This window comes from Drosophila tropicalis, unplaced genomic scaffold, assembly GCF_018151085.1.
Source record: "Drosophila tropicalis isolate 14030-0801.00 unplaced genomic scaffold, ASM1815108v1 contig_845, whole genome shotgun sequence".
Lineage (NCBI taxonomy): Eukaryota > Metazoa > Arthropoda > Insecta > Diptera > Drosophilidae > Drosophila > Drosophila tropicalis.
Genome location: NW_027173338.1, coordinates 6,545,383 through 6,562,251, shown reverse-complemented (window position 1 = coordinate 6,562,251; position 16,869 = coordinate 6,545,383). Strand labels below are relative to the sequence as shown.

At 36.6% G+C, this 16,869-nt stretch overlaps 9 protein-coding genes across 9 annotated transcripts; 4 read left to right on the top strand and 5 right to left on the bottom strand.

Moving 5' to 3' along the window:
- Window positions 1-768: 768 nt before the first annotated feature.
- On the bottom strand, window positions 769-5,854 carry Kr-h2 (Krueppel homolog 2). Its single transcript, XM_068294549.1, has 5 exons — window positions 5,696-5,854; window positions 3,131-3,390; window positions 2,188-2,437; window positions 1,995-2,128; window positions 769-1,613 (listed from the first exon to the last, which is right to left on the bottom strand). The coding sequence occupies exons 2-5, from the start codon at window positions 3,364-3,366 to the stop codon at window positions 1,391-1,393; spliced, it is 843 nt and encodes a 280-aa protein (XP_068150650.1). The 5' UTR covers window positions 3,367-3,390; window positions 5,696-5,854; the 3' UTR covers window positions 769-1,390.
- A 23-nt stretch (window positions 5,855-5,877) lies between these two features.
- Window positions 5,878-6,753, top strand: LOC137580489 (protein-lysine N-methyltransferase CG9154). The gene is made up of 2 exons (XM_068294551.1): window positions 5,878-6,285; window positions 6,351-6,753. Exons 1-2 carry the CDS (start codon window positions 5,988-5,990, stop codon window positions 6,725-6,727), a joined length of 675 nt encoding a protein of 224 aa, XP_068150652.1. The 5' UTR covers window positions 5,878-5,987; the 3' UTR covers window positions 6,728-6,753.
- Window positions 6,671-7,460, bottom strand: Pfdn1 (prefoldin 1). Its single transcript, XM_068294552.1, has 3 exons — window positions 7,300-7,460; window positions 7,036-7,178; window positions 6,671-6,967 (listed from the first exon to the last, which is right to left on the bottom strand). The coding sequence occupies exons 1-3, from the start codon at window positions 7,327-7,329 to the stop codon at window positions 6,760-6,762; spliced, it is 381 nt and encodes a 126-aa protein (XP_068150653.1). The 5' UTR covers window positions 7,330-7,460; the 3' UTR covers window positions 6,671-6,759.
- A 396-nt stretch (window positions 7,461-7,856) lies between these two features.
- LOC137580488 (farnesol dehydrogenase) lies at window positions 7,857-8,991 on the top strand. The gene is given in 3 exon segments (XM_068294550.1): window positions 7,857-8,478; window positions 8,481-8,635; window positions 8,699-8,991. Coding segments are annotated over 3 exon segments (804 nt in total). The 5' UTR covers window positions 7,857-7,871; the 3' UTR covers window positions 8,741-8,991.
- LOC137580486 (uncharacterized) lies at window positions 8,643-10,295 on the bottom strand. Its single transcript, XM_068294548.1, is given in 4 exon segments — window positions 8,643-9,122; window positions 9,190-9,619; window positions 9,622-10,073; window positions 10,140-10,295. Coding segments are annotated over 4 exon segments (1,203 nt in total). The 5' UTR covers window positions 10,160-10,295; the 3' UTR covers window positions 8,643-8,821.
- A 249-nt stretch (window positions 10,296-10,544) lies between these two features.
- Fbw5 (F-box and WD repeat domain containing 5) lies at window positions 10,545-13,378 on the top strand. The gene is made up of 3 exons (XM_068295460.1): window positions 10,545-11,215; window positions 11,429-12,886; window positions 12,950-13,378. Exons 1-3 carry the CDS (start codon window positions 10,727-10,729, stop codon window positions 13,031-13,033), a joined length of 2,031 nt encoding a protein of 676 aa, XP_068151561.1. The 5' UTR covers window positions 10,545-10,726; the 3' UTR covers window positions 13,034-13,378.
- On the bottom strand, window positions 13,109-14,010 carry LOC137581258 (uncharacterized protein ZK945.8). The gene is made up of 2 exons (XM_068295461.1): window positions 13,745-14,010; window positions 13,109-13,679 (listed from the first exon to the last, which is right to left on the bottom strand). The coding sequence occupies exons 1-2, from the start codon at window positions 13,926-13,928 to the stop codon at window positions 13,375-13,377; spliced, it is 489 nt and encodes a 162-aa protein (XP_068151562.1). The 5' UTR covers window positions 13,929-14,010; the 3' UTR covers window positions 13,109-13,374.
- Window positions 14,011-14,277: 267 nt separating this feature from the next.
- On the top strand, window positions 14,278-16,166 carry ND-51 (NADH dehydrogenase (ubiquinone) 51 kDa subunit). The gene is made up of 4 exons (XM_068294294.1): window positions 14,278-14,356; window positions 14,560-14,916; window positions 14,971-15,805; window positions 15,878-16,166. Exons 1-4 carry the CDS (start codon window positions 14,278-14,280, stop codon window positions 16,074-16,076), a joined length of 1,470 nt encoding a protein of 489 aa, XP_068150395.1. The 3' UTR covers window positions 16,077-16,166.
- On the bottom strand, window positions 16,098-16,504 carry LOC137580318 (uncharacterized). Its single transcript, XM_068294295.1, has 2 exons — window positions 16,388-16,504; window positions 16,098-16,326 (listed from the first exon to the last, which is right to left on the bottom strand). Exons 1-2 carry the CDS (start codon window positions 16,456-16,458, stop codon window positions 16,167-16,169), a joined length of 231 nt encoding a protein of 76 aa, XP_068150396.1. The 5' UTR covers window positions 16,459-16,504; the 3' UTR covers window positions 16,098-16,166.
- Window positions 16,505-16,869: the final 365 nt, after the last annotated feature.

The window sequence follows — 16,869 nt, the reverse complement described above, 5'->3', positions numbered from 1 at the left end:
GTTGTTTGGCCACACCCTCTGGCCCCCCAAAGAATCGAATTCCCCCGCAACTTGCACTTGCTTGGGCCTTGGCAATCAAAATGAAAGCGAAATTGACATCGGTTAGCTTCAGTGTATGGAAAGTGAAAATTTGTATTGCATACTTCGAGGCGGCTGGAATATTTACTCTCTTGAATTTCGAATTCGTTTTTAGTTTAATTAATGCAGAAATGATTATTAAGGATTGATATTAAGTGTTAATCTGCATATCTGTTGTTGGGCTATAATTAATTAATTGATATGCCGAAACAGACTATAAAATATTCATTTTATTTGCCTTCGCAATTTATTTCTCATTTTATTTTTTCTTTTGCAATACCAAAAAATATTTCAAAACAATACTTTTTCCATTGTGTTGGTCGTTATACCGAGAAATTATATTGTAAATTCTAACATTTCAAAATTCATTTTTGTTTTGTAAAGCCTTGAAAAAAAGACACTTAATTTGTTGGACATTATCGATCTAAAATCTTAAAAATTGCCATTTGGCCTATGAACCCATTTGATAAAATTTGTGTGAACTAATTATCTCAGTAGAAACGTCAACTATTCTTTTCAATTACAAAGTAGCTGTAAATATTTGTTACAATTTAAATCGTTTATTACAATCAACACCAAATGATAAATTTATTAATTTTTATCTGTGCTGCAAAAATAATAATCTGTGATCTATCTGTCTAAATCTGAACTTTACACAAATTCAATTTTAACATTAATGAAACATTACAATTAATCCATTTTAAATAGTATTTTCTTAAATTTTTATTTCATTTTCATTTGCTTTACTTTACACAATAATAAAAAATATATATGTATATATTTTGATCGGTAACCCAACCATCCAAGTCCAGTGTCTGTGTTTTGGTCTTCTCTTCCATAGTTTAAATAAAATACACACACAAAAAGGGAAACTAAAGTTTAAAAAACAATAATATTGAATTAAACTATTTGTTTTTTTTTTAACTCTTTCTTTAATAATGTTAATAATACGCACTCGTAAGAATTTGAAATTGTTGCACACTTTGTGTGCAGTAAATAAACTTGATAAACTAAATGCCGAAAGAAACACAAATCGAAAAAGGAGATGTTCATACATACATATGAGGAGAAAAATTGATATATAACTAAATAAATATCGATCAAGTTGCAAAGAATTTTGTTTTTTGTTACACTAACAATTTAAAAAACGGGTGGCCCCTAAACTCGTCTGATGAAGTGTTCTAGTTTTTGTTTTTTTCGTATAGTGTCTTCTTAGTTTCTTGTTGTTGTTGTTGTTCTTGTTAAATTAACTTATTTAGTTGTTGTGGTTGTCATTTCTGATTGTTGATCTGTATGCGATTTCCATGCATTATTATTGCGCTGGAGCTGGCTGAGGCTGGGGCGCCAAACGATTAACAAAACCAATGCCACCTCGAATAATTTTCGCAACAGGTGGTGGTGATCGGGCAGCCAGAGTTTCAAAGGTAATCCGAAGCTCAGCAAAAGCAGTGCGTGGATAGGGATTGCGACGTGAACTGTAACGCATGACCAGATACTGATAGTAGATGATCGGTGTCATCAGACCAGCATGGCTCCTGAAATGTAAAAGAAATATTAATTAATGCGATATAAATTAAGGTAAGATTAAATGTAAACTTATAGAAGAGTCTGCAAACTCATTTACTCAGAGTTAATTTAATGCTGTATTATTAAAAGCTCTAAATATTGGACTTCGACCTACAAAGTACTTAACAAAATAGTTTTTATAATTAAAATTCCTTTTCAATCCAAAAACGTATTTGTTATAGTTTTTATCAATTGTAATCAAGACAGATTTCAACCTTTGCAAAAAGAGTTTTTGCCTTGAGAAGAATATTTGGGGATGTCCTATAAATGTCTTTCTCCGTTTAGATATATCGTTTAAATCTCCTAAGTCTTGAACTATGCAATGCAATAATTTTGGAACGAAAACTTACATAAATGTTAGGATAATGGCATATGGCATTATAAAGATCTCACAGAAAGCAGTTGCCTTCAAGATGTTAGCAGCCTGGAATTCCACAATCGAGATAATGAAACGTGCACCCCACCAAGAGTTTTGACCAATAATCTGCAATGAACAATCAATATTAGTTTATAATTCTTTAAAAATAACTATTCAACACTCACGTCCAGCAATTTGAGCGAATAACTAGATGCATGTAGAACCGAATAGAGTACAACGGGTATAAGCACCAGCAGGGAGGGACGTATATTGAAAAAGATCAACGAATACATCATATAATGCCATGAGTCTTCGGCAAATAGACGTGCCACAAACTCCCGGGTAAATGAAAATGCAGGAACGCGTTGATGCAACCGAAGAGCCGAGATGGCCGCATTGGCCAATAGAACTTTGCTAAAAGCGCTCTGTTGTGTGCTAAAAAGATAAAGATAAGCATAAGATAAACATGAAAATGCCGAGTCAAGTAAATCTCTCAGGATGAACTTCCTATAGGTAAACTAAGCAGTAAGACTAAGAACTAAATGTATTATTATGCAATAGCCTATATGTATAACCAATTGCACTATAATTATGGCAACTTTTCCGATTAATATATATAATAAGAATTAAATAATTATCAGTTCACAACATCAACAAGTCGTTGAAACTTAATTCATTTTATAGGATTAGTGGGGCTTCTTTCTTATAAATGTATATAAACATATATACTTGTTGGCAAAGAGACTGCTTGATAATCAAGTAAACATCCAAGAAGGCAGACTCTTGCCTTTGACTCTTACCAAAAATATTTTCTAGATATTTCCATGATCTATGATCAAACAAATTGTTACGAAATGATTCGACTAACTAAGGATAAGTTCAATTTAATTTGTGGTTTTAAATAGACATATCCATATCATATTGACCCACATTATTATTTTTGTTTATTTTGGAGTTTCGAAATAAAAACTTCGAGATACAAACTCTTGCTAAAGCAGTAAAGGGTCTTAAGCAACAGTTTGCATCTTGGGTCTCAGATAAAAACCCACCTAAAGATGCAGTGATCGAAATATGCAAATTATTCCTAGTCATTCAATGGGGTTTTCCTCGGATTCTCCTTTTACTTACGTGAAAATGGGTATCACATAGCTGACAGCAAAGAAAATGACCAGCGCTCTCAATGCCCATAATGCTGAATCGATGCGATTTGTCTGGAAATGTTGCAACAATTTTGCTGTTCCATTTTGTGTTTGCGGTTGTTGTTGTTGCTGTTGTTGTTCCTGTTGCTGCTGGGATGATGTGTTCTCGGTGGAGTCTCCATTGCCGCTATCAAAGCGTGGTGCCTGATCACTCGATGTGCTCATAATGATGATATTTGACTTCAATCACTGCAAAAATCGTAATGAATAAACAAAAAAAAAAAAGAGTTAGAAATTATTTTAAGGTTACCTTTTTTCTTTACTTTTATTCACGCCTTATCAAAATAGCTTTGCTTATCGCCCGGCAATGTTTAATTACTAAACTTTAACTGCTTCTGATAAGGCGCTAAACTTTAGCTGACTGACTGACGGGCTGGTTCAAAAATAAATGGTTTCAAGAGTCATTCAAGAAAGAAAATCCGTGTTGATTTCTCTAAAGTTTTAGTGCAAAAACTTTCTAAAAACTTGAAACCCTTTAAAGTATTTTATTTTCAACATGAATTATAACTTTTTAAGAGACCTTCAAATGGCACGCGCTATGCTTTTAATTAACAATTTCTTCAAACTTATGTGTCGGGTCAGTTAGTACTCAGTTGTTTTTTTTTTTTGTTGCTCTTAAACCAGTCAAATGGAAAGCTGCAAGAAGAAGGGGCGTGGCTGTTTTTAACACTTTATGCATGTGTTGGTTGCGTTTAAGATGATTTAGAACTTTAGGAGAACAAGAAAAGTGTCTATATGAAACACTCTAAGGCAGATTGCTTTTGGTTAAGCCAACAAAAAATCAGCGGTTTTCTAATCGAATGAGTATTTTAATAAAACTTTTTTTGTAATCTTCTATTGCGGGCTAAATAATCAGAAAATGCTGATTTGACTTTGGAAAAAGTTCCCTAGACAGTTGGACAAAATTTTAAATTTCGTGAGTCAGACATTTTTTTTCTGGTTATAAATTTAAGAAACATTTTTGATAAAATACAACAACTTCCAAGTAAAAAACAGCTTAATTTTTAAGACAGCTGTTTAAATACTTTGAATTCATATTCAAGTATAAAGTCGACAAAGGTGACAAAATCGTTTCAGAACCAAGAACCATTATAATATACATAAGTCTACTGCGATAAAAAATCATAAATTTCATAGGAGTATTCCATTACAATTTCCTTATTTAGATTAATTTTATGTACTTAAAACTACACTTGAAGTGAAATTTTAATTGTATCTGGAAGTAAATGCCAAAATGTTTGTTAACAATGACCAAACGCAAAGCTAACGATTAACTAAGCGCTTACTAAACAAAAAGAAAAACGTCTTACAATAACAAAACAGAAATAATGTCGAAAGGTCGACTAGGGAATACCCTGTCAAAGTTCAAGTACATGGTGTGATGGGTATGCGCAAAAAGACGGGATTGAAGCTGATCTTAATATAAGCCAAGGGTACATATAACGATTAAAGGGTATATAAGATAGTCGAGTCAATTATTACAAGTGGAGATGACACAATTGACTAACAACTAACCGCGCAATGTGTGTATGTGTGCGTGTAAGTAAATGTAAGTATGTAAGTTGTTACACAACTCCTGTCAAAATATTAACACACAACACAGACTAGAGAAACTATAGAGAGAAAGAGAGACACACTCATAACATTTAACTGTAAAACAAACAGGTGGCCAATCCTATAAAGACTGAGAGAGAGTAAGTGAGAGTAGGAAACTTCTTTGTGTTGGCCGAGGTAAACCATAAAGTGCGACGGCGCAGCGTAGGCACAGTGTTTGTTGTTGTTGTGGCTGTTGCTGGGAATATGATAAGCACTTTTGGTTGGTTGGTCATTAAACATTCATTTAAAATGCAAGATAACAGTCGATTTACCTAGTATGAGTTGCAGCTATATGAATTTAATATTGATTTTAATTCAGAAGGTCCTTTAGTTGGTTTTCAACTACAAAACTGGGACAAGTAATTAAATATGAATTTATATTCAATGATGAAATTCTACGGTAAGGGGTAATATGACCACGTCAGAGGTAGACAAAATTAGCGGCAACAACAACTAGCGAATTGTTTTGATTGACATTTGTTGAACTTTGTCTGAATATACATATATCTACATACATATACATATGTGTGTATACGAAAACCACATAAAACTGATACAGCGTAAAAAAATTTAATGATGATGTCGAGCCGCGCTCCAAATGCAGTGGCCCTTTTCTATGAAACAAAAAAAAAAATGTTGTGAATTGAATGGTTTCCCCTTCTCGATAACATGCTGGCCATTGCCTCGGAAGACCTGCATATTTTTGATGTTTTTCTGTTAGTAAATTGGGTTATTGAGTCGGCTGATTGCTTCATTTAAATTGGGTTGCTGTGATTACTGCATAAAGAAAGTCGGCAGACAGGTAATGTGCAAGTACCCCCGCTTCACACCTTAGCTAACGTCTGCTTTGTGGTAAATATTCAAATATTTATTAAATATTACTTTAATCTAAACTTACCAATCAAAAATTAACAAACGCACAGCACTGTTGTTGAGTCTCTTGTGAAAATGTGAATGAAAAAAATGAAATAAAAACGCGTTTTGCACGTAAATTTTTTTACGTCTTTTGGTCTCGTGTCGTCGATACATAAATTTCTCCTATCGGTGACTTATCGATAGCACAGTCACAGTTCACTTTTCTTGTCATCGAAGTTGGTCAGCTGTTTTCACACTTCTAAGATATATATTTCGGCGCGTTTCAAACACGTTTTAAGTTATTGTTTATAAGTTTATAAATAAAAAGCAATAATATGGATGATGATGACATTGCACTGCCCGCTGATACATTGGCCATTTTAAATGAATTTCTGGCCGAACGATCCAAACGTGAAGCCGATGAAGAAGAGCGGGTGGTAAACAAAACTGGAAGAGAAGCCAAGTTTGAAGAAGATTGGCAACTTAGCCAATTCTGGTATAGCGAACGCACAAAAAATACACTCCGGGACGTAGTGAGAGAATTGGTTAAGGAGCATGGAGATAAAGACTTTACGATAGCCTTATTGTCCTGTCCTTCCCTGTATAAGAATATCAAAGACATTCATGATAAAGGTAGTTTTATCTCAATACAAAAAAGTTTTAAAAAGTTGAATAAAATTTGTTGATGAATTTTTCAGTCCATATATTCGAATATGACCGACGATTTGAAGCCTATGGATCTGATTTTGTTCATTACGATTTTAATTGTATAGACCAAAATGCAGATTATTTGAAGACGCATCATAATTCCTATGATTTAATCATAGCTGACCCACCTTTTCTTAGCCAAGAGTGCATGGAAAAGATGTCACAAATTATCCTTAAACTCCAGCGTAAGAATAGTGAAGCCAAATTAATATTTTGCTCTGGAGAGGTTGTTGAACCTTGGTTAACTGCTTTATTGCCAGTCCATAAATGCAAATTTCACCCTCAGCATGAACGTAATTTGGGCAATGAATTTGTTAGTTATGCCAACTTTAATTTAGACAATTATACAATTTGTGAAAATAAATAAAGCAAAAGATGTGTGTGTAGATAAAATGAACTCTATTTTGCGCTGGAATCCGTCGCTTTGCGTTGTTGCACTAATTCACGTAAGCCATCTTCTTGATCTTTCAATGATTTTTGCAGAAATTCTTTCTTCTTTTCAAGCAATTCGATGGCATTGTCGCATTTCTCCTTTTTGACTTTCAGTTCATCACGCATATTTTGTACATCGGTCAGCAGGAACATACGTCCAACGGACAAATAGACCCTGCATCAATAAAACGGATATTAGACATAGTTTTAACTTTAAGCCAAATGTAATGTTTTCAAAATTACCTTGTATCATCGGATAAATCACTAGTGCCTTTTTCCGTTAGTTGATATTTGTGTTTGCCAGTCTTAACCATATCGCATTTCATGTCAATCATATTGATCTTTTTTGTGGTTTCCAGTTTGTTAATCTGCATCTCGGTGAAGGCCTATGGATAATCAAAGAAAGAGCAGGAGGGGTTGGAAGTGGGGATGGTGACATGAATTGAGATGAATAAGCACGCGCTCATCGCCGGTTGATTCATTTTACCAGCCTTCTTAACTGTTTACCTTCTTCAATTCCATATCCATTTGTGCCATTTTTCTAACTTATTTCTTGGGTTAAATTGGCTTTAGTTAATTTTATTTCTTTTACTAAGAAATTTCAACAAAATTCAACACCTGCAAGAACTTCTATATTTTTTCAGCGACGGCAATCATAGACAGCAAAGTGTTATCGATAGGTTGTGCAAACTTTTATTTGTTGCTGAGACGTTCTGAAATCCGTTAAGGGATTTCAAAACTGAAATATATAAAAAGAGATGTTAGCAAGATTGTTTTTGCATTTTTTTTTCTCCGTTTTGGATCTGGCCGCATCAAAAAGTTTATAAAATAGTAATAGTAATAACATATATTTGGTCTTTGTAAACCCCTTTATTAGCAGTGAAAACCTTCAAATATTACTTTTAAATTTTATTTGATTTCATAGACCTTTCACTTTATAATAATAGTTTTAACTTTATTGGGACTTTTCAACTTTAACATTTACCAACAGAACGTCATCACTAATAGATGACCGTTAAAGCTTAACCTGTATTAACCTACATATAGAGTTCTTCGAAGGAAGCCGGGCAACTGCTTACATGCCCACATTGCGGGCCCAGTTTGCATCATGTTTTCATTCTATCATAGATATGGAACGGTGGCACAACAAACTGGCTGTTGTAACTGGAGCTAGCGGTGGCATTGGCGCAGCCTCTGCTCGGGCAATGTTGGCAGCCGGACTCCGTGTGGTGGGTCTTGCCAGGCGTGAGGCGAAACTAAAGGAACTAAAGGAGAGTTTACCCAGTAATTTAAAGTCAAAATTTATACCACTTCGCTGTGATGTATCTAATGAGGATCAAGTTCAAAGTTCATTTGATTGGATCGAAAGGGAGCTGGAAGGACCTGATGTCTTACTTAACAATGCTGGAATAACTCGTGAAACTGAATTGGTGACACCAGGCAATACGAAAAAACTGCGTGAAGTCATCGAGACGAATGTAATGGGTGTTATTTGGTGCACCCGCGCAGCGTTTAATAATATGCTTAAACGTGATGTAGAGGGTCATGTGTTGATTATTAATAGCATTGCTGGTCAGCAAGTACTCAACTTTATTGATGTCCTGCCATCGTTCAATATTTACCCTGCTACGAAGTTTGCCGTTACAGCCCTAACCGAAACGTATCGTCAGGAATTTCAATTGCACACAAAAAAATCCGTGTGACAGGTATTTGTCCCGGTGCAGTGAATACAAACATTTTTCCCGAAGAGATACATTTCTATGTCAAGGATATGGCTAGATTGCAGCCAGAGAATATAGCAGATGCCGTACTCTATGCCCTACGGACTCCACCCCATGTACAGGTGAGACTTAAATATCGAAACGATTTATTCACCCAGCTGACTTAAAAACTTTCATGTTTACAGATCCATGATATCACCATTAAGCCTATGGGTGAACTATTTTAAAGCTGTACCAAAAGTCTTTGTATCTTTGCCGAAACAAAAATAAAAAAGAATAACAATATAAAATGTAGCTATTTATGCATCTTAAGTCATCTGTGATGCTTCTCTATCGTTTCTAAAAGCAGCTAGTCTCTCAGTCAAAGCATCTTCGTTGAGTCTATGCATGCACAGAAATTGTCCGTTGAAAAATAGAACAGGTATATCATGGCGAAAGAGACGTAAATAGCGCACATTTTCTTTTTTATCAATGAAAACCTTTTCGAGTTCAAATTGACCGGCAAACTTATCTTCCAATTGGGCAAGTAAGTCATCACAGAGCGGACATGGTTCTTTTGTATAAAGTGTGAGTACGGGCAGGTACTGTTCTTTTGGTAGTTCGGGAGATCTAAAACGAAAGAACATAATTATTTATATAAAACGGCAAAGAAGCTCTAAAAAAAAAAAAAACGTACACCTTTTCTAAAACCAACATCATATGGGTACCGTCTAAACCATCGATAACTATGGAACCCAAGCTGCTAGTGGGAAGAGAATGCACCAAATGGGTAAGCAAATGACTCGCCGTAATCTGTTTAGCATCATGAATCCCTAGTTTATGTGGTTCTACCTTATCGAGTACATAATCAGGGATAACAAAACGTGGTGTTTGCCCGGGGCTTAAATCTTTTTCGGAAATTGTCACGATTTGCAAACTATCTAGTTCTTCAGGTTTAATGGTAAGACTCCCACTGAGACTATATATGGTCTGCTCGTGATTCGTTTCGATTAAAAATTCTCGAACTAGGGCCAAGGGTAGCAATTGAAGGCGCTCCACAGTTTCATATGTGGTCCAGGCCAAAGCAGCTGCTTCAACATGTGCTGGAACCTCATTCTCTTTATCACCTTTTTTTGCCTAACCAAGGGCTTTATCTCGCTCATTATTTCACTAGCCGATAGCCCTTCAGGGGGAAGCTTTAGTCCTTGACAACGTGTATCCCCTGTTATTATGCATTGTGCATCACCACTTTGAAGCGATTCCAATGTCATTTGTAGGCCACCAGCCGAGCAAACATCTCTCTGTATTTTAAACGTTTGACAGCTCTTCAATCCCAATTCTTTGGCCATGCCTTCAAGCTCACTACTGCACTGACTGGAGGCGCACATTATTAACTGTTTAAATTCCTCGCGAGGAACTAAAGTTCTTTTTAGCAGGTCATCTATTATCAAACCTGTTAGCTTCTCTTCCTTGATGTTGAGCAAAGGATTCGAGCTGGCTGTGGGAACTGGTGTGCGGACTGCTGCCGCAATGACAATAGCATTATTATTATTTGTTATATGATGACAGAGACGGAAAAACCTGTAATTTTGGTAAAATTATATTAAAAGAATTTATTATACATGTATTGAACCAATTCCAACAAACCCTTTTGGTGACCGCAACATCTTCTTGTATATACAATAATTTATTAAATTTTTTTAAATTTGGTATAAATTTCCCAACTTCAAATAGTAAACAAATAATAATATAACTTTAATTTAGACGTTGTGTGACCAGGCTGCTTTACCGGCGTTGTTTTCGATAACTGGTTGTCTGTATAATCGAATGTCAAACCGACAGGAAACATTCAAACAGTTGAAGCATTTTTGATTTACAAAACAAAATTTTTTTGGTTTAAAAAAGTTAACTTTACATGTATAAACAAAAATAATTATATTTGTGACGTGATAATTCAATAATATTTGTCATCGTGTAAACTTTTGAAATCGATTGCTTTTTCGATTATCACCAGCTGGCCTTCAACAGATGTTACTTTACAGTTGCTGGGTTGCCAAGAAAAAACAAAACAACAATAACAATAACGGAGAAAGTTACTTTCAATTTTTAGGACTACCCTAACATATTTGAAAAACCAGTTATTATTTAATAGTTACCAAATAATTAACACAAACTAATAATAATCGATCCAAAAAGTGCATTGCCCATCAGTTAAATCGTATACATTTGTGACAATGGAAGTGACCTTCAAAAAGGCACGATTGGTAAATAAGCAAACTTTACCAAATGAAAGGTCTTTGTCTTCAGACTCTACTGAGTCTGAGAGCAGCCGGAGTACAGCTAGCTCAAATGAATATCCCTATGGCTGGTGGGCATTACCAGAGCCAGCTCTATTGAAGATCTTCAATTACTTGGGTGTTAACGATTTACTACAAGCGAGTTCCACTTGCAGTCGATGGAACGATGTGGCTCACGATGATTTACTATGGCGGAGTAAATTTCATCAACAGTTTCGAGCCTCTCCAAGCATTCCCCTCAAACCGAATGCCGAAAGTTGGCACGCGGAATATAAACGTTTATCCGTCCATATACCTTTTGTTCAGGCGCAACGTTTGGAGCCAACTGTAGAGCATAATCATGGACATACGCATCAGGTGCTACATGTCAGTTTTGCCCATAATGGAGAAATGTTTTCCACTTGCTCCAAGGATGGCTATGTAATAGTGAGTTTAACAATTTTGCATTTTCTTTGTTGTAGTCTTATATTTCTTATCTGCAATGTCGTCTTACTTTTTTTCTATCTATTCAAACATTGCATTGAATATAAATACCTACATGTATTGATATCTTTAAACAATTTGTCTTGTTAGTACTTGTTTTAAACATGTATGTATGTATGTATATTAATTATACTCTATTTCTTTTAATTCATTTAGATATGGCACGCTGATCATCCTTGCAGGGAAAAATATGCGCACAACATGAAGCAATTCAGCTGGAAGTATACACAATATTCTCAGTTCAATCAAACAGATACATTGCTACTTGTCTCTGGAGTACATTTCGGATCACCGCAGTCTACTTCTGGGGAGATTGCTGTTTTTTATTTGGGTGAAACAGAATCGCATTTACGTTGCCGAGTCGTAAATCGTCCATACGATATATTTGGCACATGGTTCAGCGATCAATATCTGATCTCGGGAGATTTGCATTGGTTGGCTCATTTGGTGAGCACTTCCGTGCTCTGGTTAAACAAGGCAAATCAGGAAATTGATTCCGAGCATGTGCCGGTAATGAATCAATTGTATAAGTTCTATAATCGAAATGCTAGTTCAGTGAGAGCCATAATGGTGGCTCGTTGTCCATGGTTGGATGATAGCAATGATCCTCTGCTGTTGGATGAATCTATGGCATTAGGGGGAGAAGGAAAAAATCCTCAAGGCGCTGATGAGGTAGATAAAAGCGAGGCTTCTACATCTTCGGCTGGGAATCCTTTATCCCATGCAGCTAGTTTAAGGCATACTAGAAGTGCAACGCCAGAAGATAATTTTCTGCCCGACATCGAGGAGAGGAAATATTCGCAAACAGGTACGGGAGATGCCACTATACACTACCTAGATGAATATAGAACGGCGGCTGCTAGCATAGATGATGAACAACTATCCAGTTCAACTGATGGCGATGAAGACGATGATTATGAGCCCATGGATGTTCACGAGGAATACGATGAAATGGAGAATAGTGTGCCTAAATATCTTATCTTTTCCACTGGTTCAAAAACATTTACACCACATCAAATTGGCCTAAAGCGCATACGGAACGTAAATTTCCCAAAAAAACTTGATCCCGGTCCTAGCCTAAGGGAACGTATTGCAGCCAAAAAACTTGCGGAACAACAACAACAAGAACATCCACGTACTGATCCCGATTGGTGGGACTATGAATCTGTTAAAGATCGTTTTGATCAGGTGGACAAAGTAATTGATCTTCATGGTCATATTATTGGTATGGCCCTGAGTCCAGATCATCGATATCTCTATGTAAATACACGGCCATGGCCAAAAAATTATGTTATAACAAATCCATTGGAACCTCCGCCTATAGCTCAAGAGATTGATATACATGTAATTGATTTGATGACCCTTAAACGGGTCGGAAATATGTTAAAGGCCCATAAGGCTTACACACCAAGCACCGAATGTTTTTTCATCTTTCTCGATTGTTGTGAGGAGTATGTGGCCAGCGGAGCTGAAGATCATCATGCTTATCTCTGGGATCGTTATTATGGTATAAGTTTGGCCAAATTTCGGCACTCCGATGTGGTGAACAGTGTCGCTTTCAATCCAAGAGATTCGGAAATGCTTGTGACCACCAGTGATGATTATAGCATTAAGGTGAAGAACATTTATTAGTATCTGTATTAGATCATAACATTTAAGGGTTGTTTTTTATTACAGATCTGGCGCTCAAAGGCCAAATGTCGGTCTCTGAATATACCAATTAATACAAGTGAATCCTTCGAATTGAAGCCCAAAAACTGAAGGGTTTTCTAAGAAATAGAACCAAGTGCCTGCCCACCATGACCCATACACCTTAATTTTGATATATCTCAGTGGTTTAGTTTTTTTGTGTTCTATATAATATAATACATTTCTGTATATGCATAATGATGATGTTCTTAATTCTGGTTCGTAATTTTCTAACATTCTACAGCTTTCTTAATTGTCAATGCCAAAAGTTGACTAACAAGTAAAAATTTGTTTCAAGTTTTTGATAGAGAAGCTATGAAACAGAATTTAGAACAATCTTTCAGGATAAACAAAATTTTGTTCGAATTGTTAAAGTTTTTGTATAAGATTAAAGTGTGTAAAGGTTTTTTGTTTCAAGATTTATCTAGTCGTTCAAACTCATCAGGCGGTGGTGGCTCCTGTGTGGGAGCAGGTGTATCTGACGGAATTGAGTCGACAGCTGATGCTGCTGCCGCTGCTGCTTGTGTTGAAGTTGACGGATCTTCGTTGGACCTTTCCAAAGGACACGAGTCATCGCCATGATCATGACTGTGATCGTGATTATGGTTTTTGGAGTTCTTTTTACGCCTCTCGGGATGTCCAAAGCAATGCTCGCAATCCTCATCGTCTTCGGAGGAACTTTCGCCAAATGCCAAAGGCTTTCTGTAAATGCAGCAACCTGGAATCAATAGATGAAAGTTTTTATTCAAGTAACTAAGTAAAATCTTTCAAACTTCAATTTACATTTTGACTTTTTGCGATTCATATGCTCATTGTCTATGACTCCGGCATGAAATACCACACGTCGTTCATCGCGCGGCTGTTCTAGACGTAATTGTAGTGTTGGTGCTTCTGACTGTTGATCGGTATCTCCTTCGTCAATTGTTTTAGTTGTACTGCCTGTTTCAGCTATTGGTTTTTGGGCCATATTGGAATTAATTGTGAACTAAAAATTATTTCATCTTCAGTTGTGTGTGACTCGTTACTGTTGGCAAGTACCCAAATGATGGTTCATCACTAGTTCTAACTGTCAAGTGTCAAATTTGATGTAGTGCCGCTTTAGCAGTTTTTAGGCTAAACAACATTTTCATAACTGATTTACTTATTTGCCATCTATTGCGATTAGTACTTAAAAATATGTTTTTTTTAATAGTCTGTCTTGGGTTTTTAATAATAAAAATAATCAATGTTTTAGTTCCAGGCAGTTTATCTGTTTTACAAAATAGCAGTTTAATTTTTAGCCGTTTTACGCTAACTTGATCTTCCGCTAGTTTTTTATGCCAACACTGGCTGTCAGTCGTACCTCGATAATGGCTGCAATTGTGCGATTTAATTTGTTAACAAAACCGCAAATTGGTAAATAAAGGCCATAGACACAGTTAAACTTGATAACTTTTTAGTTAAAACGCGCTCTAAGCTTGATATTTAAATAAAAGTCAAGTGGCAAAAAGCTTAGCAAGCTTGGCTAAAATCAATAAGTTTTTATTACATAATTTTTGCTCATAGCAAAACAAACTCTGTGCAAAGATGTAAAAAAATAACTTTTCAATATGTTTCAGTTGCGGCTTTGCCTGCCAGTCTGCAGTTGCAGCGGCTACAGAGCACTCAAGCTCCACCACCGGGAACACCCCCTCCACAGACGAAGACCAAATTCGGTCCGCTGGCTGATGAAGACCGCATTTTCACCAATCTTTATGGACGTCATGATTGGCGACTTAAGGGAGCCTTGAAGCGTGGTGATTGGTACAAGACCAAGGAGATTGTTCTGAAGGGTCCCGACTGGATTGTCAATGAGATTAAAACATCGGGCTTGCGTGGTCGCGGTGGAGCTGGTTTCCCCAGTGGCATGAAATGGTCTTTCATGAATAAGCCCGGGGATGGACGTCCCAAATATTTGGTCGTAAATGCTGATGAAGGTGAGACGAACTAAGATTCTTATTATTGTATTATCTATAATGTCTAACTTTTAGGTGAGCCTGGCACTTGCAAGGATCGTGATATTATGCGACATGACCCACATAAGTTGGTCGAAGGTTGTCTTATTGCTGGTCGTGCTATGGGCGCTCAAGCAGCCTACATTTATATTCGTGGAGAATTTTACAATGAAGCATCCAACATGCAATTGGCTATTGCTGAGGCCTATCAGGCCGGTCTCATTGGCAAGAATGCCTGCGGCACTGGCTATGACTTTGATGTCTTTATGCATCGCGGTGCTGGTGCCTATATTTGTGGCGAGGAGACCGCTCTGATTGAATCGCTGGAGGGCAAGCAGGGTAAGCCCCGCTTGAAGCCGCCATTCCCAGCAGATGTCGGTGTCTTTGGTTGTCCCACAACTGTCACCAATGTGGAGACAGTGGCTGTGGCTCCAACAATTTGCCGTCGCGGTGGACCATGGTTTGCCAGTTTCGGTCGTACTCGTAATTCGGGTACGAAATTATTTAATATCTCTGGCCATGTGAAAAATCCTTGCACCGTTGAGGAGGAAATGTCCATACCGCTAAAGGAGCTGATTGAGCGTCATTGCGGCGGTGTCACTGGTGGCTGGGACAATCTGTTGGGTGTCATTCCTGGCGGTTCCTCAACACCCATTATTCCCAAAAGTGTTTGCGATGATGTGATTATGGATTTCGATGGTTTGATTGCGGCTCAAACATCTCTGGGCACAGCGGCTATTATTGTGATGGATAAGTCAACGGATGTGATTAAAGCTATTGCTCGTTTAATTTCCTTCTACAAACATGAAAGCTGCGGTCAATGTACGCCATGTCGCGAGGGTATTGGTTGGATGAACAAGATCATGACACGGTAAGTTAGATATTTATTGTAGTCTCTAATTCTAGATTTCTGCAATATAATTTTTATCAATTTATATTTTAGCTTTGTGAAAGGTGATGCTCAGCCCGCTGAAATCGATATGCTGTGGGAGATTTCCAAACAAATTGAGGGACACACAATTTGTGCGTTGGGCGATGGTGCCGCCTGGCCAGTTCAAGGTCTCATTCGACACTTTAGGCCCGAAATCGAGAAGCGTATGCAACTGCATGCTGGACAACAAACAAAGCGAGCCAGCAATTAAGTTAAACCAACAACAATGAAATAATGTTATAGCTAATTTTATTTGCTCGTTTACTATGCAAAAATAAAATGTAATATTCTCCGAACCCAATCAATTTAAATTTAAGCTTTTAATATGTTTAATTACAGCCTGTATGTCCTCGGCATCGGCTGTCTGATATTTTGGCGGAAAACTGCACAAGCTCAATGGTCCACCGATTTGTTGTTCCACACCGGGGTGATCCACACAGCGAGCGGGTATAAATTGATATCTTTGGAGGATTAAATGGATTTATACACTTTTTTTCAAAGTAACATCAAGATTTTACTTACTCCTTGGCTGCTCCACCTTGAAGAATCGCCCACATAGCCATTAGACAAATCATTAAAGTTTTCGAAAACATAATTTGAAATCTGTTTTTCTAGATGCTTGCTCTGCCTTCAACGTCTAATCGTCAAATGTAAAAATTTCTTTTCTGTAGTCAAGAACATTTCTCAAGTCATTCTATCCGGCTTATTGTATATGCAAATCTTATGCAACACCTGGACGATGCTTCCATTATTATACCCTAGAGTCAGAGAAGCTTCTCTGACTCTAGGGTATAATAATGGAAGCATTTATTTCTATATAATTGTGATACCTGTTTAAGCTTAAACAGGTATCACAATTATATAGAAATAAATGTTTTCTATTTCAAAGTTTATATTAATGAAATGAATATAGTGAGTGTTTATAATTTTTCTTTAATTTTGTATAATGTATAATTAAATTCCCTATTTTCTATGCTTAAATAATAGATTAATTTGCCAAAGGG

What these genes read in the sequence shown, in the direction of transcription:
- Kr-h2 (XM_068294549.1), bottom strand. Translation starts at nt 3,366, where the DNA reads ATGAGCACATCGAGTGATCAGGCACCACGCTTTGATAGCGGCAATGGA. An exon ending in TATGTGATACCCATTTTCAC is followed by an intron (nt 2,438 to 3,130) that starts GTAAGTAAAAGG and finishes TTATCTTTTTAG; the next exon opens with CACACAACAGAGCGCTTTTA. An exon ending in ATTCGCTCAAATTGCTGGAC is followed by an intron (nt 2,129 to 2,187) that starts GTGAGTGTTGAA and finishes TGTTCATTGCAG; the next exon opens with ATTATTGGTCAAAACTCTTG.
- LOC137580489 (XM_068294551.1), top strand. Translation starts at nt 5,988, where the DNA reads ATGGATGATGATGACATTGCACTGCCCGCTGATACATTGGCCATTTTA. An exon ending in CAAAGACATTCATGATAAAG is followed by an intron (nt 6,286 to 6,350) that starts GTAGTTTTATCT and finishes TGAATTTTTCAG; the next exon opens with TCCATATATTCGAATATGAC.
- Pfdn1 (XM_068294552.1), bottom strand. Translation starts at nt 7,329, where the DNA reads ATGGCACAAATGGATATGGAATTGAAGAAG. An exon ending in TGGATATGGAATTGAAGAAG is followed by an intron (nt 7,179 to 7,299) that starts GTAAACAGTTAA and finishes GATTATCCATAG; the next exon opens with GCCTTCACCGAGATGCAGAT. An exon ending in GATTTATCCGATGATACAAG is followed by an intron (nt 6,968 to 7,035) that starts GTAATTTTGAAA and finishes TTATTGATGCAG; the next exon opens with GGTCTATTTGTCCGTTGGAC.
- Fbw5 (XM_068295460.1), top strand. Translation starts at nt 10,727, where the DNA reads ATGGAAGTGACCTTCAAAAAGGCACGATTGGTAAATAAGCAAACTTTA. An exon ending in CCAAGGATGGCTATGTAATA is followed by an intron (nt 11,216 to 11,428) that starts GTGAGTTTAACA and finishes TAATTCATTTAG; the next exon opens with ATATGGCACGCTGATCATCC. An exon ending in GTGATGATTATAGCATTAAG is followed by an intron (nt 12,887 to 12,949) that starts GTGAAGAACATT and finishes TTTTTATTACAG; the next exon opens with ATCTGGCGCTCAAAGGCCAA.
- LOC137581258 (XM_068295461.1), bottom strand. Translation starts at nt 13,928, where the DNA reads ATGGCCCAAAAACCAATAGCTGAAACAGGCAGTACAACTAAAACAATT. An exon ending in GAATCGCAAAAAGTCAAAAT is followed by an intron (nt 13,680 to 13,744) that starts GTAAATTGAAGT and finishes TATTGATTCCAG; the next exon opens with GTTGCTGCATTTACAGAAAG.
- ND-51 (XM_068294294.1), top strand. Translation starts at nt 14,278, where the DNA reads ATGCCAACACTGGCTGTCAGTCGTACCTCGATAATGGCTGCAATTGTG. An exon ending in GTTAACAAAACCGCAAATTG is followed by an intron (nt 14,357 to 14,559) that starts GTAAATAAAGGC and finishes AATATGTTTCAG; the next exon opens with TTGCGGCTTTGCCTGCCAGT. An exon ending in GGTCGTAAATGCTGATGAAG is followed by an intron (nt 14,917 to 14,970) that starts GTGAGACGAACT and finishes TCTAACTTTTAG; the next exon opens with GTGAGCCTGGCACTTGCAAG.
- LOC137580318 (XM_068294295.1), bottom strand. Translation starts at nt 16,458, where the DNA reads ATGTTTTCGAAAACTTTAATGATTTGTCTAATGGCTATGTGGGCGATT. An exon ending in CAAGGTGGAGCAGCCAAGGA is followed by an intron (nt 16,327 to 16,387) that starts GTAAGTAAAATC and finishes AATCCTCCAAAG; the next exon opens with ATATCAATTTATACCCGCTC.